Source organism: Macaca thibetana, chromosome 9, assembly GCF_024542745.1.
Source record: "Macaca thibetana thibetana isolate TM-01 chromosome 9, ASM2454274v1, whole genome shotgun sequence".
Taxonomy (NCBI): domain Eukaryota; kingdom Metazoa; phylum Chordata; class Mammalia; order Primates; family Cercopithecidae; genus Macaca; species Macaca thibetana.
This window is the reverse complement of record NC_065586.1, coordinates 106,397,367-106,425,005: the sequence shown is the minus strand read 5'-3', so window position 1 is coordinate 106,425,005 and position 27,639 is coordinate 106,397,367. Positions and strand designations below refer to the sequence as shown.

The window sequence follows — 27,639 nt, the reverse complement described above, 5'->3', positions numbered from 1 at the left end:
TACAACCAGACAAACCTAGGATGTGGGAAATTCTGTAAGAAAAATGACTCAGTCTCTTGATGTTTAAAAAAAAATGTACATATATACACACACAGATCTATACCTATATATTTATTAATGTTTTCTCTGCCAAAGAAGTCTTTTTGAGATGTTGTATAGAAATCAGTTTTTGTTTCTACCAAAATGGTGTGGAACAGGAAAAATTATTATAGATTAATATCTTAAAAGGCACATCAAACAAATGCAATGTGGCCTTTGGATCCTGATTTAAACACACCAATGGTAAAATACCATTTTTGAGACAACTGGAGAAAATTTATCACAGACTGGATATTAGATGATATTAAATAAGATTATCTGATTTTATTAATTTTGTGGGGTATTATAATTGCATTATAATTACATTTTTTTAAATCCTATTTATTCAAGATACATACTGAAGGCCGGGCGCGGTGGCTCAAGCCTGTAATCCCAGCACTTTGGGAGGCCGAGACGGGCGGATCACGAGGTCAGGAGAACGAGACCATCCTGGTTAATACGGTGAAACCTCGTCTCTACTAAAAAGTACAAAAAACTAGCCGGGCGAGGTGGCGGGCGCCTGTAGTCCCAGCTACTTGGGAGGCTGAGGCAGGAGAATGGCGTGAACCCGGGAGGCGGAGCTTGCAGTGAGCTGAGATCTGGCCACTGCACTCCAGCCTGGGCGACAGAGCGAGACTCCGTCTCAAAAAATAAAAACAAAAAAAACAAGATACATACTGAAGTATTTAGGGGCAAAATGATGTTATCTGGGATTTGAGTTAAAGCATTCCAGAAAAAATACTGAGAGTGAGGGTAGTGAAAAACAGATGAAACAAGTTGACAGCTATTCAAACTGAATGGTGGGTATACAGGAGTTCATTATTCTATTCTAAGTATGTTTGAAAATTTCCACTTAAAAAAGTCAAAACCAAAAAACAAAATCAGAGTCCTAAAAACAAACAAAAAAACCCTGTCATTTGTCTCATGTTTAGAATCCTGAAGAGCTCATGAGCTCCTTTCTCCAAATGTAAGGCTTCAAATCACCAGTGTTCACCTCTGGGATCTTTTAATGTGATATGAAGCCTGATGTGGTGGGAGCTTTAGAAGAATGATCAGTAAAATTCAAACCATTCTTTTTTGGTTGACTTCTGTTCTTTAATTCTGTCAAAGACAAATATTCTAGGATAGATGGAAAGCAAAATAAAGGGTGTTGTACTTTAAAATCTACATATAAAAATTCACATCACCAGTAATAAAAACTTTGACATCATGTATCTTCCTGACACGGGCACATCATTATTATTTTTTTTTTTTTTGACGGAGTCTCGCTCTCGCCCAGGCTGGAGTGCAGTGGCATGATCTCGGCTCACTGCACGCTCTGCCTACCGGGTTCACGCCGTTCTCCTGCCTCAGCCTCCCAAGTAGCTGGGACTACAGGCGCCCACCACCACACCCGTCTAATTTTTTGTATTTTTAGTAGAGACGGGTTTCACCGTGTTAGCCAGGATGGCCTCGATCTCCTGACCTCGTGATCCACCCACCTTGGCCTCCCAAAGTGCTGGGATTATAGGCGTGAGCCACCGGGCACAACATTGCTTCTGTGATATTCCTTACCCCAACTGTATACCCTCAATCTAATCATTTGAAAACATTAGACAAACCCATATTGAGGGACATTATATAATATATAATATAAATACATAAATATGAATATATTTTTTTTTCAAGGAAAAAAAACCAAAAAGTTTAATAGCCCACACTGGCTCTGCCAGACAATATTATGATTGCATAAAACCTACAATGTTACACTGTTCGCTAAAAAGAAAGCAAATACGGTGCCTCCCAACATACCCTCCCTAAATCCAGATACAGAGATGTTTAGTATTTCGTTAAAGAAGAGGCAAGTTGCCTACCTCGCTCTGAATCAGAACGATCTGAAGAAATAGTTGATCCAATGCTGTCCATTCGTATTCGTTCCATCTCCTGAGGACCCTGCAGCTGTTCCAGTCGCCACTTTAAAAATCTCTGTTCTCGTTCCAAATTCTCAAGCTGGTGCTGGCTCTTCCTTTCAGCTTCTTCAAGTTTCTGAAATGATGAAATGATTTTTACATTTGTGTATAGTCCAGTACAAACAAAAAAAATGATTCCTTCTTTGGCAGAGAAAACATGAATGAATATACACGCGTGTGTGTGTGTGTGTGTGTGTGTGTGTGTGTATAAAAATACATAAATACATTTTTAAAGCCTCCGAAATGAGAATGCATATAAATACGTATTTTTAAAAATGAAAAATAGTTTTGTCTTTACTTTTGTGTGTATGTAATGAATGCTATGTTACTGAACAAGATGGACTTCTAAAAGTCTGTAATCTCCACAGAGAAACTTCCTCTGTAGTGTGGTATTTGATGGAAAAATACTGAAGGACGCAGCCAAATGAAGTCATCTCCACCAGAGGGCACAACTGCCTTCCTTCTGAGTATGAAGAGGGTAATTGTTATTTTCCTAGTGTTCCCAGCTCTTCAAATGGCCACACTGTCAAAACAATTTAGTTTAATCAGGTTATGTTGCTCCCATCAGATTAGCTGATAAGTTTTTAGAAAGACTTCTCTTGAGGTCAGTTACTAAGAAGGGCATGGTGAACTAGCTGATATATATGAATAGGAATCAGTGCCAATAATTAAACCAGAACCGAGTGAATTGTGCAAATCTGAAAGTAAAAATTCTCACCTTAATGTGTGCTTTGGCTTTGTTGAGCAAACCAAGTGTTGTGTGCCTGGTGCAGTCTGGTCCTAGTGGAATCAGAACTTTTAAACGTTCTAAACAAAGGCGCAGATGAGCTCGTCTAAGAAAGACAAAAAGTCAAATCAGCACAGTCTGGATATTTCACTAGAAATATCATAAAATCTATTTTAAGATAAACAATAATTTGCATCTATTCAGCCCACAGGATAGATGTTACACCCCTAATTCTCCACTTTCGCTGCATTTCAGTCTCTATTTCTGTTGTACTCTTTAGACAACAGTCACTTTAGATTATTATCCCCAATGGTAATCTCTGTCAAGATGGTTTATTTTTTAACTCACCCCATAAACTGTCTCAACTGTATAATAGGGAAGTGTGAAAACATACCAGGACAATTGTATTTGATCTTGAATAACTAAAACCACAGGCGAGAGGAGAGGTTTTCAGCTGTGGTACCCCGAGGGAGTATAAAATGCTCACAAGTTTCTATTTCCTCCCTCCCACCTTTTACTTGTTTGCACATGTATGTGTGGGCATGCGCGCGCACACACACACACACCCTACTTCTCTACAACTGTAGCCATCCTACAGTGTGTTACATGTTGTTATATATTAGTTTGAACCATATGAAATTTCTGATATTCAACCACTTTTCACTTATAAAAATGGTGATTTCTTATACTCCAATACAAAAGAAAAAGCAAAATTCTGTGACCAGCTAGGGTAGGATTAGACAAAATATATGTCCTGTGGTCAATTCTAGCCACAGAAATAACCCAGAAAATAACCCCCTGCTTCTTATCTAAGTGTGCTAGCTTGTTAGCTTAATTTTTTTTTATTTTTCTCTCTTCCTCTCTCTCACTACCTGCCTCCAATCCACAAGGACAACAGGTGACAAAAATTACTTACTGAAAGTCACTGCATTCTCTAATGTACCCTTTCTGTGGGAAAGTTGACAGAAATTTCTCCTAGAAATGATAGCAGAGAACCTCATGGATTTACCTTCCCTGTGCCCTAAAAGAACTACGATCATGGTGATGAGAGAGTTCTGAATATTTAACTTCATCCTAAAACAATACTAGTCCACATCTTTGGTCCTGTGTTTCATAAGGGATAAGGTAATCCAGCAGTTAACAGCATATCTGAAAAGAAAATCCACAAATATGTTCATAGTTTACCCCTCCTCCTTAAGGACCCATAATTGAACTTTCAGTAACTGTCTTAACTGCGTCAAGAACAAAACACATACCCTCCATTCTCTTCTGAAAGAGGACCAAAATGGTTTTGCTAATTCATACACCAAACTATGTGCTTTCTCTGTCTTAATAGACAAGAAATAATGTCAAGTGAAATTCTAAAAGGCTAGCAATTTGAAAGAGAGGTAGGAGAAGGCAATAAGCAGCCAATTATGTCATGATAAACAAGGATGATTAAAGGTAATGAGGTCAGAGGTTTGGCTGATGAATTAAGATTCTTTTAGCACCTACTAACCTAACTATAGTTAAAGGTCTGACAGTATTTCCATTTCAGATTTCTTTATTGAGTTCAGTACCTCAAGTCTAATATTTGGGTCCAGGCTGAAACCTGACATAAGTGATGTGGATAAAGGAATCCCTAAATTAAAGGTGTATCAATGGATTCTCCTTAATGATATTTAACAACTTCAAAGTCACTTTCCTCCCCTACTATACTACTGAAATGCATGGAACCTTTAGCTAAATTTTTATCTTTAACTGGAAAATTTCTTAGGTGAGGATTCCCATGTGACCACAGTACTCTTGCTCAGCAGACCAGAAAAAGCAAACAAACAGCGACAACAACAAAACACTGGAGTAAAAAGTGCCTTTAAACTCTTCATTAAGATAATTATGGCATATAACAACTGCACTCATATAATATGACTGGAGCGTGGAAACAGAGACTGGCAGCTACATTAATAGACATTCCAGCTTTAAATTCAGTCTTCTAAAAAACTCAACAAAGCAACTAGTAAAGTTAAGCACATTACCACAAGAATACCTTGTCAATTTTGTTCGAATTAACTCCAAAACTTCAGTATATGTAAGAATTATCTTGTATTTTTTAGTTTTTAAGAAACTTCAAAATGGGCTGGGCATGCTGGCTCACGCCTACAATCCTAGCACTCTGGGAGGCTGAGGTGGGCGGACTGTTGGAGGCCAAGAGTTCGAGACCAGCCTGGACAACACGGCAAAACCCCATCTCTACTAAAAATATAAAAGTCAGCCAGGTATGGTGGCGCATGCCTGTAATCCCAGCTACTCGGGAGGCTGAGGTACAACAATTGCTTGAACCCAGGAGATGGAGGTTGCAGTGAGCCGAGATGGCGCCACTGCATTCTTCCTGGGCCACAGAGTGAAAGTCTGCCTCAGGAACAACAGGAGAGGGGAGGGGAGGGGAGGGGAGATCAAAATGATTCCGTAAACTTTCATATCAAGGAAAAGAAAGGTGGGTCTATTTTCCGTTTTGTGATACTTGCTAAAACCTAGAATGAAAATAACTAACATATTAAAATTTTTTCTCTCTTTAATCATTCCATGTATTTATTACATGGATTTTACATACTCAGCACTGTTTCAGATAACTGCTTGAGAAAGAAAAGTAAAAAAGAAATGTTAACTTTAAGAGTTTACGTTCTAGACTACAGAAAGAAACATACCGTTTTGTATCATTTGGTCCACACTGAATGAGTCATACAGATATCAAGGACAACAGAATTTGAATAAATGGAGAGATTGTAATCAGAGGAGGTAGACTTGAAAAAGAGGTTGAAATTTGACTTTGGACTTGAAGAATATTGAATTTGTCTATGAAAAAGCAAGGATTCTCCAGGTAATTTAAAAAGTAAAGGACCTAAATTTATAAACTGGGGGAGCATGTTTAAACATAAAATTTTAAATGCCTTATTTTCTCTCCTTCAAGGGAAAACAACTGAGCTGGAATTCTATAAGGAAATAATCAGCTAGTTTCAGCTGTCTGAGGATCTGCAATGCACTGACAAATCAGGAGGTACCCAGACCAAAGTTTGAAAAATGCCTAAATGAACAGGGAAGGCAGAATGCTCTATAAGGTATTTTTTATTAGCCACTACTGAACATTTATTGTCAAATAATTATTCATCTGCTCTGAGATACAGCTTACACCAAGAAAATACACCCTGAGATCTCTCACAAGGGCCAGTGATGCCATTCTTCATATTTTGTAAATACAGTCCTCCAAAATTGATATTAATATGAAGGATGAACAGTGAATTATTTCCTCTGCTCTTGTGGAGAGAGGTGTACCTGTGGAAGATAAATGTCATTTCCTTAAGTTTTTGTATTTAAATGAAACAGGCATTTGGAGAGTAGAATAACAAATGGTTAATGGCAGTTGAACAGCAGCTGACCAAGAGGGAGAGTCCCATCCAAATAATGCACACAGTTATCACATGTCCTTAGATGCCACTTAGGTAAATGTACCCTTCCAAGAGCAATGGATGCCCTGTAACTGTAAACTGGAAAGAGTTAAATCAGAAAAATCCATTCTCCTCAATGTGTAAGTTTTTTTCTCTCCTACAAATTCTTAGAACAGCAATTGTATGGCAAAATTATTCTTCCTTTTCAATGGTGCTGCTCTCCACCCTTTCCCCCATAAGTCTCCCTGTTGGTAACCAGATTGCGAGCTTAACCACCAGTGACCTAGAAAGGCATATCTTTTGATGCCATCTGGTCCTTTCTTTTCTTGCCTTCATTCTCATGTGACTGGTAGCTCAAGAGCCTCCTGTATGAGGTTGCCAAATCATGGATGCTGTAAGACTTCGGGGGAAGGAAAAAAGACAAGCAATAGAAGAAAATAGCTTGGTTTGATTTGAAAATCCTTATTCACGGGCTGGGTGCAGTGGCTCACGCCTGTAATCCCAGCACTTTGGGAGGCCCAGGCGGGCAGATCTTCTGAGGTCAGGAGTTCGAGACCAGTCTGGCCAACAAGGTGAAACCCCGACGCTACTAAAAATGCAAAAATTAGCCAGGCATGGTGGTCCATGCCTGTAATCTCAGCTACTCAGAAGGCTGAGGCAGGATAATTGCTTGAACCCGGGAGGTGGAGGGTGCAGTGAGCTGAGATCGCGCCACTGCACTCCAGCCTGGGTAACAGAGCAAGACTCCACCAAAAAAAAAAAAAAAAATTCCTTATTCACTGAGGAAAAAAATTGCAACTATCATATGATGATGTTTTTCAAGTCTCTAAGGGAGAGAAGAGCTGACACAGAGAATAAGGATTCATGAAAGGCATGGTCCTGCACCTCTAGTAAAAGAAGGGAAAGAAGGACGGGGAAAGTTAAGGCTGCTGTTCTGAATATTATGATGAACACTAGACAAACAGCAAGTAGAAAAAACCTGGTACTGAAACATTTATAGAACTACATTTAATGGAAACTGATTTTTTAAAACATGTAGCTCCTTGGTAGACATTTACTTTACTTTTATTTAACATATACCTTTTTAAAAAAACATGAACAGCTAATAAAAACTGTAAAACTGAAACCTTTCCTATTTTAGCATGAGTTATAGTAAAACAAAGTTAGAATTAAAGTACTGCAGCAGGAAGTGCCCTGTGAGAAAACTGGAGGTGCCTTGCTGAGGGAGGGGGTTGGAGAATGAAGAGTTCCCAAAGTACTTTTATTTTCAAAGACACTTTGAGTTCTGTTTTAAAATGAGATTTTAAAGTGGGTTTTGCCCAGGGGAAAAGGTAATTCCCAGCCACTAACCCTGTTAGAGAGAAGAGTCCTATCAAAATTAACCACACCTTCAAAAAAGGGCAAGCCCCTTGTGGGATAAAGAACAATTAGAGTCTGTTTGGCTTTTATTTTGGAAGACTGGGATCATTTTTCCCTGAAGGAACCAATGCTCCCTTTGATTTCAAACTCTGTAACCTCTACTGCCAAACTGATGTACCACAGAACATGAAGGGGAAATGATTTTGCTATAAAATGGCTCCACTAGTAGCTGTGCTATTTTAAAGCACAGGTGTATCAACTATAGGAAGCGTACACTGTTGTGGGAAAAGAGAGGAAAGAATACCCTTTCAGAAACAAACCGAGTATCATTTGATGATGTTTTTCAAGTAGTCTTTAAAACTCTAATGCCCCTGTCCAACAATAATAAATCTAACCCCTGCCTGGCCCCACAGATGATCCACTGGCAGATGCCTTTGGAGGCATGGTCCTTCATTGGAACCTGCTTGTCTTTCATTCTTCCACTATAGGATACCTAGACTTTACCAGGTAACTAAATCAAAATGGAAAGCAAGTCAAGTGATGGAGACAGTGCTTATATTTTCCTCTCTGCTGAATGTTACGTAATAGGCTATGAGTCCTCCCATGAGCCACATTCTTCAAAGCTGCAGTGGCTTGTGGCCAAGTTTCCCAACTCCCGACACACACTCCTGCATGTGACAGCAGCTAGCTACTTATCCTACACATTCTATATACCAAAGTGTCTCTAAAACTTAATGTGTTGAGAATCTTCTGAAAACCCAAATTTACCCCCCAAAAAAACCCTGCCTGCCTGTTTTCCTAATGAAAAATGACATTAAAAATGGATCCTGATATATCAAAAGCATATTGTGGCTGAGTTTTATTTACTAAAACATGTACGATCATATTCTGCTGTTCAGCTTATTCTGTTCATGAAATAAAAAAGCTAAACAAAGGCCGGGCATGGTAGCTCATGCCTGTAATCTCAGCACTTTGGGAGGTTGAGGCGGGCGGATCACGGGGTCAGGAGATCGAGACTACCGTGGTTAACACAGTGAAACCCAGTCTCTACTAAAAACACAAAAAATTAGCCAGGAGTGGTGGCACGCGCCTGTAGTCCCAGCCACTCAGAAGGCTGAAGCAGGAGAGTCGCTTGAACCTGGGAGGCAGAGGTTTCAGTGAGCCAAGATCGCGTCACTGCACTCGAACCAGAGTGACAGAGTGAGACTCCATCTCACAAAAAAAAAAAAAAAAAAAAAGCTAAACAAGCTATTTCTACAAAATGGCATTTGATAATTGTATGTTTCACCTACAACTCATATATTCTCTAATTCACAGAAAATAAACAGACTGTTAACTCCCAGGTAGTAACTTGGCAAGTGGCATGTCCCTAGCGTCAGATCTGATTGTGGTAGTCATGGGACTTAATGATGACAGAAATAAAAACTTAGGAAAATAGCTGGGACTCTCTTCTCACTTTTCAAAAAGAAGCAGCTTTCACTTAAATAGTCTTAATTGGTATCTTATAAAATAATCAAATAGAAATATCAAGTGTTATTATAAAGTTGCAAATTATACAAATTACATATAATATATAATAATATAAATTATTCTGTCACATTGTCAGCCTCAGCATGAAAGGGCTTATCTGTATACAAATAAGAATTAAAATGGTTGAGATGCATGTTACTTATTCTTGGGAGACTTTTTAAAACCACTTTCTTTCAATAAAATCTAAATAGTTTTTAGCATAGGCTATATATACCGCTAGAGGTATTCAACACTGAGCCAGAGGATATTTGAAGCCACAGGGTTATACTATCCTTTCCAGAAGTCCTAATTTTTTTTCAAAAATTTGGAAGAAAAACATTGTATATAAAAACAAGCACAGATAATGCAAAATATGTTTTTAAAAGAAGACTTCAAATTTCGTATTATTTCAGACAGGTTGAGTATTCCTTATGTGAAATGCTTAGGACCAGAAGTGTTTTGGATTTCTCATTTTTTCGGATTTTGGAATATTTGCATTATATTCAGCTGAGCATCCTAAATCCAAAAATCCCAAATCTGATATGCTCCAATGAGCACTTCTGTTGAGAGTCATGTTGATGCTCAAAATGTTTCACATTTTGGAGCATTTCATATTTCTGGACTCGGGATGCTCAACCTGTACTACATCCCAGGATCTCCAGGAATTTATGTTCAGACTGCTAGAGCAAATCACTACACATGACTATAGACTTTGGAACATCATTTTTGACTCATGGCTGGGATTATGTCTCTCAAAGGTTTGAAGAGGGAAAAATAAGGGACAAGGGAGAAGGGAGAGAAGATATGGAAGAGAGAGGAAAGGGAGATGTAAATTAATGATGACAAAATAGTAGCATATTCTTTCTCAAACTACACAGATTCCACATAGGCTGAAATGTTATTTAGTCTTTACAACTCAGAAATATGAAGAACATGAAGTGTTACTCAGTCAGTAACAATTATCATCAGTAAACAACAGTGCCCTATTATACCACTGAGCTAAATGCTGTAACGATTTTTCAAGTTGTCAGTAATCTTTACCTGTTTGAAGACTGTAATTTAGTCCTCTGCCTACCACTTTTCCAGCCTCATTTCCCATAACTCATACCCTTGCAAACCTCTTCCATAACCAAATGTGCTTTTTTATACTTGCCAATTTCTCTACCTGGAATGCCATTCTCTCCAAATGTCCACCTGGTGGGCATCTAACTCATTTTCAGGCCATGGCCAAACAATTTCTTCCACAAGATCATCCTAGGGATACTCCTTCCTCAGATAATACTTGATTTTATACTAATCACACTGTATTTCAATTGAGACTGAAGCCATACTTTCAGTCATTTCTGTTTTTCAAATAAACAAAATGACTGGCACACAGTGGGGAGGAGAGATGTAATATGTCTAGTGGATGTTTCTGGGACTCTTAAACTCACCAAAGTTGAGGTAACAATCAATACTAGGACCTCCAAACAGTATAATCAGATGCCAGGCTAGCATTTGTGAGAGATCTGTTTATGAATGCCAGAACTCTTAACCGTTTTTTGTTTGTTTATTGTTTTTTGTTTTCTGGTGCAACTGAAGTCACCAGCAAATGTTAAGGTGCACACCACCAAAGATGTCTACATGTAGAGTAACCAACAGTCTCCAACTTAACTCTTCATGAGAGTCAACACTTTTTTTTTTTTTTTTTTTGAGACATAGTTTCACTCTGTTGCCCAAGCTGGAGTGCAGTGGCACGATCTCGGCTCACTGCAACCTCCGCCTCTCGGGCTCAAGCAATTCTCCCACCTCAGCCTCCTGAGTAGCTGGGATTACAGGTGCGTGCCACCACGCCCGGCTAATTTTTTTATTTTACTAGAGACAGGGTTTCACCGTATTGCCCAGGGTGGTTTCGGACTGCTGAGCTCAGGCAATCAGCACGCCTCAGCCTCCCAAAGTGCTGGGATTACAGGCATGAGCCACCACATCCGGCCAACACCTTTTTTTAATAGTGAAGCAGAGTTTAAGAACTGCAGCTTTTATGACAGAATGACTTTATCAAAGTATTTACAGTGATAGGGGCCTAGGACTAGGAAAACAGAAAAGAAACAGCTAAGAAAACCAAGGTATGAGAAGGGAAAGTCCAGAAAGAAATATTCCACAATGCAAAGAAGAAAAAAATTAAATCAACAGTTCTTAGTCCCATGTGATAAATGAGAAACTAGTGTATGCATAGGCCTACAAGATCCATGGACTGCTTGCTAAGTTGAAGACTATAGTGCAGAACATATAAACAACTATTTTTTTAATTATCCTGCATTCATGTCTAAGGAAGACTTCATTTTTGACAGCCTCATTTGAAAAAAATAATAATAATTAAATCTTGTTCCAGAGGCATTTGTTCTTGACTGGAACTCCCACAAGGAACCCAGTCTCCAAAGTGATTTAACAGAAATTGCTCACTTGACATCCATTCTGTGCTAAATTTAGTTTCTATGCATACTTCCAAAACCCTCTCTTATCTGTTTATAAGGATTTAGTTAAAAAGAAAAACTTGATCATTCATTCACCATATTTCTTCTTTAGTCACACAAGAACTTTCTGTATTCCAAGTTTCAAAGTCTGGGAAATAGGGCTACATCACTGGAGAAAACAGTGGCAATTTGTTCTAAATACAAAATAGCTTATTTTCCTTTGGCAACTTTCCAGGGGTTTGGGTGGACGGAAAGGGATACTCCTCTCTAGAGAGATCAGGCTCTGAACCTGGACTACTGTCAAAACTTAGCCATCGATGGGAGAGAATATTTTTTAATTATCTTTCACATCAATTTGGAAACTGATTAAAGATTTCTGCCTTATTAACAGTTTTTCTATTCTTTGGCCTTTTGTTGGTGTTCATCCCTATTCTGGCAGCCCCCATTGGCTGATTTAATGGTACCAAGGGGCTGAGAAGTGTTGCTGTCCAAAAGAAAAAGCATTCTCTCACAGGGACTGGGAAGGCAATCTGCAATCACAACAGTAGCTACTTGTTAATTTTCTATTTGAAACACAGTGATGTCAATAGTATTGTACCCTGCCAGCCACCATGGGGTAAAGTACATTTTGAAACCAAAACAAACTTCCTACGTGCTGGCAAGTGAGATCTGAGATACAGTGATAACGTTCTATAAGACACTGACCTAGTTTTATATACAAAATGCAAGAATTAAGTCTACTCTTCTATGAAAGTTTAAATCTAACTCTCACAGCTCTATTCCTACCCAGAGCCCAGTATAATTGCTTTATTATATCAAATTATTGTCCAGGATGGAAGAGGGAAATGATGAAATACTGTTACTGATCTCTAATTAAAATGGTGATCTTACATAGCACAAAACAGCACATTTAAAGAATGCTTTGTAATATAGCTGTTCATCTAGAAGCGTAAAATGAAAATAGCAAAGCACCTTTAAAAATGGCCCTACTAATAAGATGTGAGTTGTAAAATAGCTCATTTTAAGGAGATATATTCATGTAGGAGGAAAGACATTTTATTAAATGGAACAGGAATAATCTGACCCAAGAATTAATTCACCCCAGAAGGCGAATATTCATAATTTGTACTGAATATGAGTAACCTGAAATAGAGAGTTAAACGATTAAAAGTGGTAACCATGCTTACTACTGGCAGATGGCAAATGATTTGGCATTGCTGGACATCTGCCAATCCAGTTAAGCCAGCCAGGAATTATTTTTAAAGTCCCATTTTAGAACAATTTTCCCAAAATCAAAATGCAGTTTGTTTTTTGGTGAGGAGGACATAAAATCTGCGGTAGAAAAAGGGTAACAAAGTGAACTGTTGGCCAATGTGTATGTGTATGTGGTGGTGTTGTCGTTGTTAACAACTGAGGCATTTACAGGCCATTTGCAACCTCTGGAAAAATAAAATTCACAGAATTTAAAATATGCCATAGTCCCCGATAATAATAGAGAATCGATGTTTTGGTATGTCTTTTTATTTCTAAATTACTTAATTGTTCTGAGCTCTCTTTCATTATACTGTATCACTTTTTTTTTTTTTTTCCTGACCACAAAGGGCCCAACTGAAGAGTAGTTTTTGAGAGTAACTTTTGGAGGCAGCCTAGCATAACACAACACCTGGCACCAATCCTGGGCATGCTCTCCTCTGATAAGGCAGAAATTTTCTCAGTGTTATAGTAGGGCACTTACAGATTAGCACTTTTAGGCAGATAGAAAGTGAACCCTAAGAACTACTTTATTTTTTAAAACCCTTCTGAAAAGGGAAAGATGGTTTGATAGATTAACACCAATTACAATTATCTCCTCTTTATCAAGTAAAAGACTGGGTTCAAGTTATATCTGGGTTGCAACATTACACTGTGTGACTTGCTTCTATTTATATTTGTCTAAATCTTAGTTTGACTCTCCTCTAGAAAAGCCCAGGAAAAGATTAAATGAGACAGGAATCAGAGCTCTAGTATTTATTTTATATGATTCCAGCCTCAGCTCAATACCATTACAATTTTCTAAGGACTGCTACACAAGTGCTATTATTTTCATTTCATCAATAGCTCAGGAGAACAGCCCTGAAAAATCTATACAGTTCCAGGGATTTGAGAAAAGAAGGAAGAGCCAGGCGGAGGGGAACATGTTTCAATTATTGCCAATCAATAATTTAGTTGTTCATCAGGCAGGTTGTGTGGCTCTCTTGCCTAAGTATATTCCAATAGCAAGAACATATTGACTATTACTCCAACTAAAGAAGCCAGTAGAGTATGGAGGTTACATTTTCCAATCTTGGCTACATTTCCTTTCAGATATTGCAGGATGAAAGTTCTAAAACATCTTTCAGGATCACCAACAACTGTTATCTCACAGAACAAAAGGCATATGAAGGATACTTGGACATGGTAGAAAATAAGACCCAACATATATTCTGTATTTTCTTCTAAAATATCAATATTTCTTGAACATTGCAAACCAGCAAACCCATGTTCCCTCATTCATCTGACCCAATATATGCTAACAGTAAATTCCAACTGTTTTCAAGGAAGTCCTAAGGGCCCATATCACCAAATTGCTTCTTTAAGAAAAATCATTTTCCATTATAAAAATAGCAGTCTTGAAAAGTCAATCAGCTCTATCTAAATTGTGTTATGTTTACAAATGTTTTAACTGCAAAGATGGAATTTCTAATAAAAAAAAAGAACCTTATTTAGAAAAGAGTGATTTTTTTCACAGCTTTGTCGAATACAAGCTGTTCTGAAAAGGAGTAATTGTGAATCAGGCTGGAATAAAGTGAATCAAGATAGAAAAACCCTACAAACATAACAATTCTAAAGAAAAATGACATATTTGGTTGCATCAATGGTCCAAATGCCAAAGAGTTCACTATTGACAATGACACCAACAGATGGCTCAGAAAAAACTATGATGGCTGTCCTCCATGACAGTAACCAATATATTACAGAAACATATGCCTAACATCTCCTTACTAAAGCCCAATAGCAATATTTAATCAAAGAACTGATCTAAACTTGGTTTGATTTTATTTCTATTTTTATTAGGGTAGTAAGATAGTTACCACACATTGTATTAAGACTTTTTTTAATTTGAGAATTCCTCTTTTAAGATTCAAAGGGAATAGACACCCTCATTTTAGTCATTATGATTTTTGAAGAAGAAATCTAAGTGTACCTTTTCCTAATTTCTGGGTTTCTCCCTTATCTTAATTCAGCCATTACACTTCAACGTTAGAAAACCTGTATCTTTCTCATTTAATTTTAGATTTTAAAGGGACGGCTTTGCTCTAGTTACTTCAGGATAAAAGTATCAGAAAATAATGCATTCTATGAAACATAGATTTTTCTGTAATGGCATAAAATCCCCTATTAACCTCAGTTTTTAGGGAAGCTTACAAGAGATAGGTTATGGGTTAAAATTTTTAAAAATCAATAATCACGGATTGATGCACTAAAGCAGGCAGAAAGTTTAAAAAGGCACAGGATTTCCCATGCAAACATCTTGCTTGGGCTTCTCTATTAAAGGATGAGAAGCACTCAGATAAAATATAATGTACAAGGTGAAATACATGATCTCAAAAGTTACTAGGCTCTTCATCATATAGGGCCTACTAGAATAAAGTTGACATCTTCAATAGTACTCCAAAACAGAATGACCTCTAAGAAATTATGGAGGGCTGGTTGGGCGTGGTGGCTCACACCTGTAATCCCAGCACTTTGGGAGGCTAAGGCTGGCAGATCACGAGGTCAGGAGATCGAGACCATCCAGGCTAACACAGTGAAACCCCGTCTCTACTAAAAATACAAAAAAATTAGCCGGGCGTGGTGGCAGGCACCTGTAGTCCCAGCTACTTGGGAGGCTGAGGCAGGAGAATGGCATCAACCCGGGAGGCGGAGCTTGCAATGAGCCAAGATTGCACCACTGCACTCCAGCCTGGGCGACAGAGCGAGACTCTATCTCAAAAAAAAAAAAAAAAAAAAAAAGAAAAAAGAAAATTATGGAGGGCTAAGGAATCGGATGTTCAGTTATCCTTATTTACTTAGAGGTAATGATAGATTGATCTGTCCCGTTGAGGCTTTTGGTTGTTTTCACAAGACATTTGGGCATTCACCAACATTGCCACCACAAAAAGAGGGAGAACCATTGTAGACACTCCTTCATAGAAAACACAGCCATTAAAAATGACACTGTATTTTAGCTGTCATCAGAGACATACCAGGAAAGCAACTATAAATTAATAAGAAGGTTGTATCACATTCTCCAAATGTACTCTCAGGCCTGTATCTATCTTATCCATGCTGAAAAGCTGCAAGCTCACTTTCACCCCAGAGTAGGCGACAACTATAATGATTAAAAGAGCAAAAATGACTCAGATGTAGTATTTCTCCTGAAAGCCCTTTTAAACATACTGAAAACATGATAAAAACCAATTATGGCAAACTCCAAGACAGAACCATGCAGAGGAATAACCACTCGTGTCTAAGGTGTTCATACTAGCTTCAGCCTGGGATAACCCCTGCTATGAGTTTACCTCAACTCCCATCTCAAACACACACAACTTAGCACTTAATTATATGCTGCTTATAGAAGCTTATAATATCTTTTGTCTTCTACCTAGACTGTAAGTCTCCAGAGCAGGGCTTAGGACTTCTACTTCTTTTATCCTATCCCCATTACCTAGCACACGGTCAATGCCTTATACGTGCTTGTCAGTTGATTTGTAATTATCTTTAGAAGTCCTCTGTCAGTGTTAGGATCTATACCACTTCAAAAGAACTCCCATTTCCACCAAAAATTTCAAATCAGAAAACATCATCTTGGGGTATGTAAGACTGTCAAGAGACATCAGCATAATTACCCATTACTTGTAAGTCACCCTAGATTGATAATCAAAGGAAGTTCAAAATAAATCCTAAATTTTCAAGATCAAGTAATCAAGGAAGTTTGAAACAAACCCTAAATCTAAATTTTTAACATATTTCTTTGTTCTCTCATCTAAAAGTGCAAAGGGTGAGGAAGGGAAGAGAGTCAGAGAGAGGAGCCAAATTGTACTTTATTGAAAACAGTAAAACTGTTGTTAAAAGATAAACAATTTTTAACTATTATTTATTCCTAACCACTGTTGGACCTGTACTAGCATCTAACTCCGCCATACTCAAGAGCTCTACCAAAATCTTCACCTGCCAAGAAAGATGTGTCCATTTTGCAAATCGAAGGTGACAAACTCAAACAATATGTTTGAGCTCCAGCTTTTCCATATCCGAACTAAAAAATCCTAAATAGAAGTAGAATACAGTTCTCTATACCATTTCTAGAAAACATTTCTCCATCAAGGACCACCATTTGAAAAAACAAAATTTTTAACATAAAGCACTAAACAGCAGTAGCCTCAAGCTAATGTTTAAAAATCAATTGTTTTCTATTCCATTCAACTATTACTAAACATTGTTGACTACAATTTTAAATGAATGGAATTTTATTATGGCAAATTATAAACCCAGTTAAAATCTAAAAAATAATAAAGTTAACAGGAATTTGCCTGAGTAAATTAATCTACATAAGAAATCTTTATCTGGATGAAATTTAAAATTTTATGATCTCGAGAATATTTAAAAATTAATTACTAGGACGGGTGTGGTGGCTCATCCCAGCACTTTGGGAGGCTGAGGCGGGGGGATCACGAGGTCAGGAGTTTGAGACTAGCCTGGCCAACATGGTGAAACCCCGTCTCTACTAAAAATATAAAAATTAGCTGGGCGTGGTGGCGGGTGCCTGTAATCCAAGCTACTCAGGAGGCTGAGGAAAGAGAATAATTTAAACCTAGGAGGCAGAGGTTGCAGTGAGCCAAGATCACGCCATTGCACTCCAGACTGGTGACACAGTGAGACTCCATATCAAAAAATAAATAAATAAATAAATAAATCACTAATATATTTCCTTCTAAGCACAGCAAATCAGAATGTGCTAAACAAAACTATTTTCAAATTTTCTAATAAAATGCCCAATACAGCAGGAACAAGTTTTGGTATATGATATTTGAAACTCACTAAAATAGTTATAAATTACTTTTTCTTTTTTTTTTTTTTTTTCTTTTTTGAGATGGAGTCTCGCTCTGTTGCCCAGGCTGGAGTGCAGTGGTGCAATCTCGGCTCACTGCAAACTCTGCCTCCCAGGTTCACACCCATTGTCCGGCCTCAGCCTCCTGAGTAGCTGGGATTACAGGCGCCCGCCATCATGCCCGGCTAATTTTTTTATGTTTTTAGTAGAGACGGGGTTTCATCGTGTTAGCCAGGATGGTCTCAATCTCCTAGCCTCGTGATCTGCCTGCCTCAGCCTCCCAAAGTGCAGGGATTACAGGTGTGAGCCACGACGCCCAGCCAAATTACTTTATTTTTAATAACCTCTTATCTCTACTTTAATTGCTTCACAGCCTTCAAATGAATCAAACTCAGAACTCACATATATGTAACTCATATACCTTTGTGGAAAAAAAGATGTGCATATGTGTCTCTCTCATACACGCTTTTAAATTGTGGCAACAGAAAAGTGGCTCCAGATGAACCCATTGGCCATTTCAATAATAATCTCTGTAGCTAGCAGCATGTATGGAAATTTAGCACATCCTAACATATTTTCCTAAAGCTATTAATTCTAAACTAAGAGAGACATTAGCTTTCCAAAAAGGAATAGGTCTTCCTAAGGTTCTGTCCAAGGTCAGCGTTCCAGCAGATCATGGAAACTTCCATGAAAGATTGTATTTCTGTAAATAATTCTACAGGCCTTAAATGATGTCAAATTAAATAGTTGTGAGAAGAAACAAAAAAACAGAAGGAAAATAGGATTAACACAACTGCAGATGAAAATCGTAGAAAAGAGTTTATCTCAAAAAGCAAGCTGAAATCTAAGATGCTATATCAAATTATAGAGCTATTTAGACAGAACAGGGTAACAACACCTCAAGGGCCAGATATTTGTATAAATTCCCAAAATTCTGAGGAATGTTTTCGTAACAAAAAAGATCTGTCACAGCTTCTATGCTAATTACAGTAAACTTCAAGTTACAATGGAGTTTCTTGGTCTGCTGCACCAATTCAAATACAGAAAAAAATGTACTTTCATCTGTAAAACCATTGCACTCAAGAGGCATTTTCTCATGGTACGACTTTAGCAAAGAGGTCCCATTATGAAGCACAATCACCACATATTTCCTAAGTGGGTCATATTACCTAGAATATTCTATGGGGACAAACTGTTCTCTTTGAAGCAGGAGTGGAGAACAAAACTATTTTCCTTGGAAAGGGAATATATTTGCAGAGTAGCAAATATCTCAGTATGTGCCTTCCTAAAATATTTTCTATCTTGACATGGCAGGTTTTACCAGCAAAAACAAAAACAAACAAACAAAAAAATTCAGCTATTTATTTGACTTGGCAGTCAACTTTTTTCTCTTAATCTAACGAAAGGTGCAGAGCCTGCTACAGAAATGTTCCTTACTAATTCACCTTAAGTATTAAGTGTAAGGCACTGTGTCAGATACAAAGACAAGCAAGTTACAGTTTCTGCCCTCATGGAATATACATGCTCTAGCAAGAATATAAATGATCTAGAAAGGGAGGAAATAACACTATAAAGTAGTATGGGTTAAAATTCATACAAGTGATACAAACAGTGAATCTGAGATAGGAATTTAGAGAGATCAGTTTGGATAATCAGGAAACACTTTGTGAAAAATTATGTATCTTAGCTGTGCACCTTGAAGGTAGTGTAAAAAACTCTGGTCTGCGAATCAGAAAACCTAGTTTCTCATCCTGACTTTGTCATTAACCAGACTGGCAGAGCATATTACTTAAAGGGACTTAGATTTTCAATACTCTACTAGATGATCTTCTAAGGTCTCTCCCACCTTTATTGTCTGTGGAAATGTATGAACAGAATACACCTATTGCCTTTTTTAAAATCTTACTTTAAAGTACTGTAAACTAAGTGGTTCAAAAAAAATCTTTAAGTTCACAAATTAATGCACTCTTACTACAGAAACTATGACAATAAAATCAACATGATCATTTCCCCTTGAATCTCACTCCTTTCCCCAGAAGTAACAAAAGTGTATCCGTTTGACATCTCTTTTGAGGTGTGCCTTTTCCTATGCGTTTATATACACATACATGTACATATAGAAATATAATCATCCCACAGTATCAATGGGGGATACCAAAATCCCCAAATGCTGAAGTCCCTGATATAAAATGGTATAATATTTGCATATAACCTATGTATATCCTCCTCTATACCTTAAATCATCTCTAGATTACTTATAATAGTTACTACAATGTGAATACCATGTAAATAGTTGTTGTATTGTTTAGGGAATAAGGATAAGGGGAAAAAGTCTGTATATGTTTAGCATAGATGCAATTTTTCCCCCAAATACTTTCAATCCATAGTCATTTGAATCCATGGATGTGGAGTTCACAGATACAAGAGCCAACTATATGTGATTTTGCTTTGTTATTTTTTAACATAAATGAGATCATATTGAAATGCTATTTTGCAATTTGCTTATTTTCATTTAATATGACTTGGCAATCTCTCCACATACACATATACACATCTACATCATTCTTTTTACTTGCTACATGGTATGGATGTATCATCATTTATTTAGTCATTCCCCTGTTAGGAGAAATTCATGTTACTTCTAATTCTTTTGTTATTATAAACTCTTTTGTTATTCTTGTTCACGCCTATCTGTGCATGAGTAGAAGTTCAAAAAGCAGGGGAAGTATATAGTCAATCTGAGCTGAAGTTATAAAGGTAGAAAATATAGGAGAAGATGAAAAAGCTCAGACCAGGCATCCATATTTTCAGCAAAGGGAGAAATGAAGAGTCACAACAGGATACTGGAAATACCTTTAGACTAGGAGATGGGAGATACGGGTCCTAGCCGTTGGATCAAAAACTAGATCTAAGAGTAAAAAGTGGGATTGGGTACTTCAAATAGCGGAAATTTTTAGTCTCGAAGAAATCTTAAAAGATATTCATCTCTATCACATAATTTTAGAGGAACTAAGGTCCTGTCTGTAAACTACAATATAATTTGATGACCCCTAAAGCTTTGGCTTTTGCCTCACACTCTCTTGGAGGGGTAAAAAAAAAAAAATGGTTTGAATAGTCATTATGATAAATGCTATAAGGGGACAATGAGAAGTGAAAATAGCCAATCCATAAAGGCTGCAATTAAAACACAGCGTAACTATCTAGTGGACTCAGTCAGCACAGCTCTGATTTCCAACGCTTAGAAACTCTGCAAGCAAAACATAAACAGCAGACATGTCCTAGAATTAGGAATGGTGCTTGGCAGATTATCAAAGCAGTGAGGACATTACTTAAAAGCTACTTTTATTGTCTAAATGGTTAGGAAGAAAGATTCCAACATACTGACCTGCAGCTACTTTCTCTTCAGATTGTTTATAGACAAATATTTTAGATGAGCTAAGCTGAGCTCCTTGTTTTGTGTAAGAGCAGTGTGCTCTTTCCTCCTGGTATATGGCTCACTCCATCCAGTGATCACTGGAGCCTATTAAAGTGACTGATGAGATACAATAATATAATACAGTTACAACCACAAAACCAGATTTCTGGAGCCTGAGCAAATACAAACTTGTCAGACAATACAAAAAAAAAAAAAAGTGGCCAGAAGTTATAGCACAATAATGTTTACCAGATTAACTACATGTCCTTAGAAGTCAGTGGTAAGCAGTTTTCCAAAAGGGACAGGGTCCTGAATGTTCCTGAGCATTTAAACTTCAGAATTTGTATCCGTATCTATCCATATGAGTGTGTATATGTGTACACACAGCTTTGAGGAATGTGTTTGTAATATACACACAAATATATGTTTCTTAGGGCAAATTCTAGTCTTATATATTTACTACTTATCAAAGTACTTCATTATAAATTAAAACCTTATTATAGCTACAGTACCATGTATTATAATAATCTTTAGATATTTACAAAGTACCAAATTTTAAATGAAGTAAGATTCTAAGCTGATTTTTCCTGCTGGTCTTTCATTTCGTGTGTATGTGTGTCTTAAGTGTCATATATATGTGTATATGTATGTATGTGTGTGTATATATATATAATATATTTTATATATATATACACACACACACACACACCTGTATCAAGGAAAATGCTTCAGAAACAGTAGAGTAACAACTAAGTTTCTAATATGCCAATAATAACTGAACTCAAAAATTCACAAAACTGTACAAAACTTTACATGTAAGCAGGGATTTCAAAGATTATCTAGAGCTCCTCCTTTAATAGCCAAGAAAAGCAAGACCCCAAGAAGTTGTATAACTTATACAACATTCACAATCTATCAGCAGTAGAGATGGATGGAAAAATTATGTCTTCTGACTTCTGGTATGACACTCAAGTCAATGCATTACATATCTCTCAAGGGTCATCTGTGTTGGATTCTGAGTATCATTTTTGACAATTTGGCTCCAAAATCATGTTTAGTATTAAAAACTGTCTTTCCATTGGCGTTTCCCAAAATAACAACAAAACAAGGAAGTCATTTACTTATGAGTTAAGTTCCAACTTTTCTTGATTTAGAAGATGTGAGTATAAGCAATATGTCATGTGTTTGTCATAGTGCTGATTAATTATTTTCCAAACAAATTTGCCTTAAAGAACTGGTTAGCTAGTAATCAGATTAGGAAATTCTGTTGTCATTATTGAATCCTAGTTTAGACCTAAAGTTTTTCACTAGTAACTCAGGACTTTCACTGTCATGGGATTGACATTATTTACTAGAATAAATAGAAAAAGATAAGCAAGCCGGGCGCAGTGGCTCAAGTCTGTAATCCCAGCACTTTGGGAGGCCGAGACAGGCGGATCACGAGGTCAGGAGATCGAGACCATCCTGGCTAACACAATGAAACCCCGTCTCTACTAAAAAAATACAAAAAACTAGCCGGGCGTGGTGGGGCGCCTGTAGTCCCAGCTACTCAGGAGGCTGAGGCAGGAGAATGGCATAAACCCGGGAGGCGGAGCTTGCAATGAGCTGAGATCCGGCCACTGCACTCCAGCCTGAGCAACAGAGCAAGACTCTGTCTCAAAAAAAAAAAAAAAAAAAAAGAAAAAAGAAAAAGATAAGCAAGCAGAAAAGAATTACCCTCTTCCTCAAAACAGCTAAAATATATCAAAAAATCCGAATCTCTTCATTTTTAGAATATAAATGCAAGATACTAACAAAGTCTCCCATCTAATAAAAAGACAAGATTTCTTACTGATTTTCCTCTTGGCATGCTTTAATTGCCAAAATTTGTACCAGAATAGAAATTATCTTTAAATGAAAAAGATTCTAGTCTAAGGAAAACTATTTGAATTGTGCTTACTATTCAACTTTCAATATTTATCACAGCATTTACAATGGACAAATTCCTTTACAATATGCAGCAAAAGAATCTGGCAAAATAACATACTGCCTTAAAGTCTAGTAGGATTCTCCTGTGTAATTATTACAAGCATCAGTACTAAAGGTATAGTCAGTTTATGAATCAAACACATTCCTCAAAGCTGCATATAAAATAAATTTATATTGCATCATCTAAAATATCTCAAGAAAATCTATTAATTAAACTCTTCCTGTTGTTTTTTTAAATTACAAATTCATAGTTTGAGAAGAATTGTTTTCCTAAACAAGTTACAGCTTAAGTTAGGCACTCTGCAATCACTTGCACAAAAAGCTACCTCAACTTCGCTATAATATACCATGTCAATAATTCAAGGTCTGACTTATTTATTTCTATACATAATTTTAGAAGCTGAATTTCAAGTTATAATACTTCTGATTATTTTTTAAGATCTCATGATCTTATTTCTTCCCACACATCAGTTGTAGAATTGCTTTAAACTTTAATAATTGGATAGCTGAAATACTAAGAACACTTGGTTCCTACAATTCAGTCTTTGTCTCTGAATGAGCCTCTGTCACCTTGTTGTATATGTAACCTAGGTCAGGGAGAAGAAAACTTAGTCTTAATGAACTATTTCTAACAAAGGTCAGTATAGAAACTGTGAATCTATCTAGACACAACTGCCACGACTTCATTGTACAGACTGCATTTTAGATGTGTAATTTTATCCTGGCTACATTTCCTCTATTTTATCTCTAAAAGCTGCATATTACTTCATCTTTATCTCATATAGCATTCAATTATAACTCTAACAGGTGCCTATCTCTGCCCTCTGACAACTATTTTTAGTTGGTCTACAGTTTTCAGTATTCCTATCCCTATAGAAATTAGTTAAAATATTCATTTACTTGCATACAAAAAGAAATACATGAATTATATGTCTGTCTGACAGATGATCCTATTCTTCATACTGTTTGATGTTAATTTACATATTTATCTGGTTCCTAAGAAAATTCAAGTAAATGAATGTCCCCTACTTGGAGTTTCATAAGAAAATTCAATTAAATGAGGGATCCCTACTTTCCAAGACATAGTCACTTTTTAAGTGTTCTACAGTAACCCTCTATAATTAAGCCCTGCAATTGGACTCCTACTGTCTAAAAAAGTGCAAAGAATACAATTATCTTCTTCAGGACTTTTGCAATAATTAAAAGTATGGGTGTCAGTTTTCTACCTTTAGGTTAAAAATGGGAAGTAACCACCATTTTTATCTGCCAGAAATAAAATCCAGAAAACTGGATCAGTAGCTACTTCCTGATCACTGGACAATGTTGCTTCTCCTTTCCTCCACAACTATACTCCTTTAATTTTGTTGTTATAACAAATATAATCAAGTTATATTCCATTACATCTTAAATGAAATTTATAAAACTAGTAAATTCTTTCAATATCTGGTCTTAATTTTGTTAGATTTCACTGTTATTTAGAAATCCTTGAAACCTATACCACCCCCCCATTTTTTTTCCAGTCCAGAGGGTTTTTGTTTGCTTGTTTGTTTTTTAAACACCTATTATGCCATGAATTCACAGGGAATAGGTTCCAGCAGTTCAGGCATCTTTCCACTGGTTCTTATAAAGTACGCTTCTCTGGATGGAGCAGTCTGGTGCTTCAGCTGAACCCAGAAACCTTTCTCTTTGGCTTCTTTTTCTGTTTTCCTTCATGCATTTCAGGAAGCTACCTCAGTTCTTAAAGTGCTTAAAAAATATGCTCAATACACGTTAATTCTCTTTCCAAGAATCTTGCCCTTCGCAGTAGCTCATGCCTGTAATCTCAGCACTTTGGGAGGCCAAGGCAGGTGGATCACTTCAGGTCAGGAGTTCGAGACCAGTTTGGCCTACATGGCAAAACCCCATCTCTACTAAAAATACAAAAACTACCAGGTGTGGCGGTGGGTGCCTGTAATCCCAGCTACTTGGGAGGCTGAGGTAGGAGAATCACTTGGACCACCTGGGAGGCAAAGGTTGCAGTGAGCCAAGATTGCACCACTGCATTCCAGCCAGGGCAACAGAGTGAGACTCCATCTCAAAAAATAAATAAATAAATAAGTTGCCCTTAACTTGTTTGTGTACAACAATGCTAATATCATGCTCGCAGTCTTCCAGTTTTGCCATGGTAACATTTGTGGACTTTTTTCTCAACAGTACCCATTCCTTTGAGGTCTACAATATCATCTTTCTTGCAGAATCGCATGTCTGTGGCCAAAGGAACAATTTCATGTTTTCTAAAAAACCCAGAGAACATATATCAGGAGTCTCTCCTCTTTCCCTTTATGTTTGTTATTTTGGTAAATTACTGGAAGATGGTAGTTCCAGCTAAAAGAAAGGTATATTCTTTTTATATGCTAAATTGAGCCTAATCTTTCTCCATTATTAAATACTCATACCACATTACATACTGGGACCACATAATATATTGAAAACTTACCTGTGGTTAATTACATGTCTTCAGTAATTCCAAAGTGTTGAGCCATCTGTGCAGTGCCATCAGCTGATGATGAGATTATCAGTTTTTTTAAGTGCCAAACTGCAAACTCAATGGACTTTTCAAGACCTTTCTCCGATCAGTGGTAACTGGTATGATGAATGGATGACTACAAAGTTGGTGAGCAACCCTAGATGGGTTGCTCTTAGTAATTGTGAAGTGGTATTGTATAGTTTTGATTCACATTTCCCTAATGTCTACTAATACTAAGCATTTCACATGTATATTGGCCATTTCTTTTTTTTTTTTTTTGAGACGGAGTCTCACTCTTTGCTCAGGTTGGAGTGCAGTGGCACAATGTCAGCTCAGGTTCTGCTGCAACCTCTGCTGCCCAGGTTCAAGTGATTCTCCTGCCTCAGCCTCCCGAGTAGCTGAGATTACAGGCATGTGCCACCACGCCTGGCTAATTTTGCATTTTTAGTAGCGACGGGGTTTCTCCATATTAGTCAGGCTGGTCTTGAACTCCCGACCTCAGGTGATCTGCCCGCCTTAGCTTCACAAAGTGCTGGGATTACAGGCACGAGCCACCGTGCGTGGCTCACTTTGATAAATTCTAATGTATCTTTTTGTTGTTGTTGGTTGTGTTTTTGGTGTCATATGTAAGAAACCATTGCCTAATGCAACATCACAAAGATTTACCCTTTTTTTTTTTTTTTTTTTTTTTGAGACGGAGTCTCGCTCTGTCGCCCAGGCTGGAGCGCAGTGGCCGGATCTCAGCTCACTGCAAGCTCCGCCTCCTGGGTTTACACCATTCTCCTGCCTCAGCCTCCCTAGTAGCTGGGATTACAGGCGCCCACCACCTCGTCCGGCTAGTTTTTTTTTTTTTTTTGTATTTTTTAGTAGAGACAGGGTTTAACCGTGTTAGCCAGGATGGTCTCGATCTCCTGACCTCGTGATCTGCCCGTCTCGGCCTCCCAAAGTGCTGGGATTACAGGCTTGAGCCACCGTGCCTGGCCACAAAGATTTACACTTATGTTTTATTCTAAGAATTTTATTAGCTCTTAAATTCAGGTCTATGACCCATTTTGAGTTTTGTGTATGGTATGAGGTAGGGATCCAACCTCATTATTTTGTATGTAGGTATCCAGTTGTGTCAGCTCTATTTGTTGAAAAGACATTACATTGTCTTGTGATCCTTGTTAAAAATTAGTTGACCATAAATGTCAGAAATTCTTTCTACACGCTCAACTCTATTCCACTAATCAGTAAGTCTATTCTTTGGTCAGTTCCATACTGCCTTGATTGCTGTAGTTTTATAGTGAGATTTGAAATCAGGAAATGCAAGCTCTTCAACTTTATTCATTTCAAGATTGTTTTGGTTATTCTGGGTACCTTATATTTTCACATGAATTATAAGACCAGCTTGTCAATTTCTGCAAAAAAAACAAAGGAAGCTGGAACTTTCATAGGGCTTGCACTGAATGTGTAGATCAATTTGGAGAGTATAGCCATCTTAAAATATTAAGTCTTCCAATCCATGAGCACAGGATATCTTTTCATCTATTTAGGTCTTCCTTAATTTATTTCGAAAGTATTTTGTATTAATAGTTTTCAGTGTACAAAGCTTTCATCTTCTTGGTTACATTTATTCCTAGGTATTTTATTCTTTTGGATGCTATTGTACATGTAATTATTTTCATCTTACTTTGCCCAATCCATCAGAAGATTCACTATCTATGGGAAATACAGCCTTATGAAATGTATTTCTGAAATAATAAAGACTTGAAAGTTGAAATCATACCTTGGTCCAATGGACTGCAGAATGGATGCTGTGTTAGCATACATGAAAACAGCATTAATATCCTTGTACATCTCCATCAGAGCTCTTGGGTAACCAGGTATATTGTCAATGAGCAATAATTTTTTTTAAAAAATTTCTGAGCAGTAGGTCTCAACAGTAGGCTTCAAACAGTAAACTATGCTATAAACGATGTACTGTCATTCAGGCTTTATTGTTCCATTTACAGAGCACAGGCAGAGGAGATCTGGCCTCATTCTTAAGGGCCTAGAATTTTCAGAATGGTAAATTGAGTACTGGCTTCAACTTCAAGTCACCAGCTGCATTAGCCCATCAGCCCCTATTAAGACAGTCAGCCCAGTCTTTGAAACTTTGAAGCCAG

At 37.3% G+C, this 27,639-nt stretch overlaps 1 protein-coding gene across 11 annotated transcripts in view; it reads right to left on the bottom strand.

Annotated features, from left to right (window-relative positions):
• MXI1 (MAX interactor 1, dimerization protein) overlaps positions 1–27,639 on the bottom strand; it is an 86,108-nt gene that overhangs the window by 4,892 nt on the left and 53,577 nt on the right. For all 11 annotated transcript variants that reach the window (XM_050804284.1, XM_050804295.1, XM_050804285.1 and 8 more), the window contains exons 4-5: positions 2,746–2,860; positions 1,932–2,103 (exon numbers count right to left, since the gene is read on the bottom strand). In XM_050804284.1, coding sequence (XP_050660241.1) covers positions 1,932–2,103; positions 2,746–2,860 — 287 coding nt within the window. The remainder of the gene's footprint in view (positions 1–1,931; positions 2,104–2,745; positions 2,861–27,639) is intronic.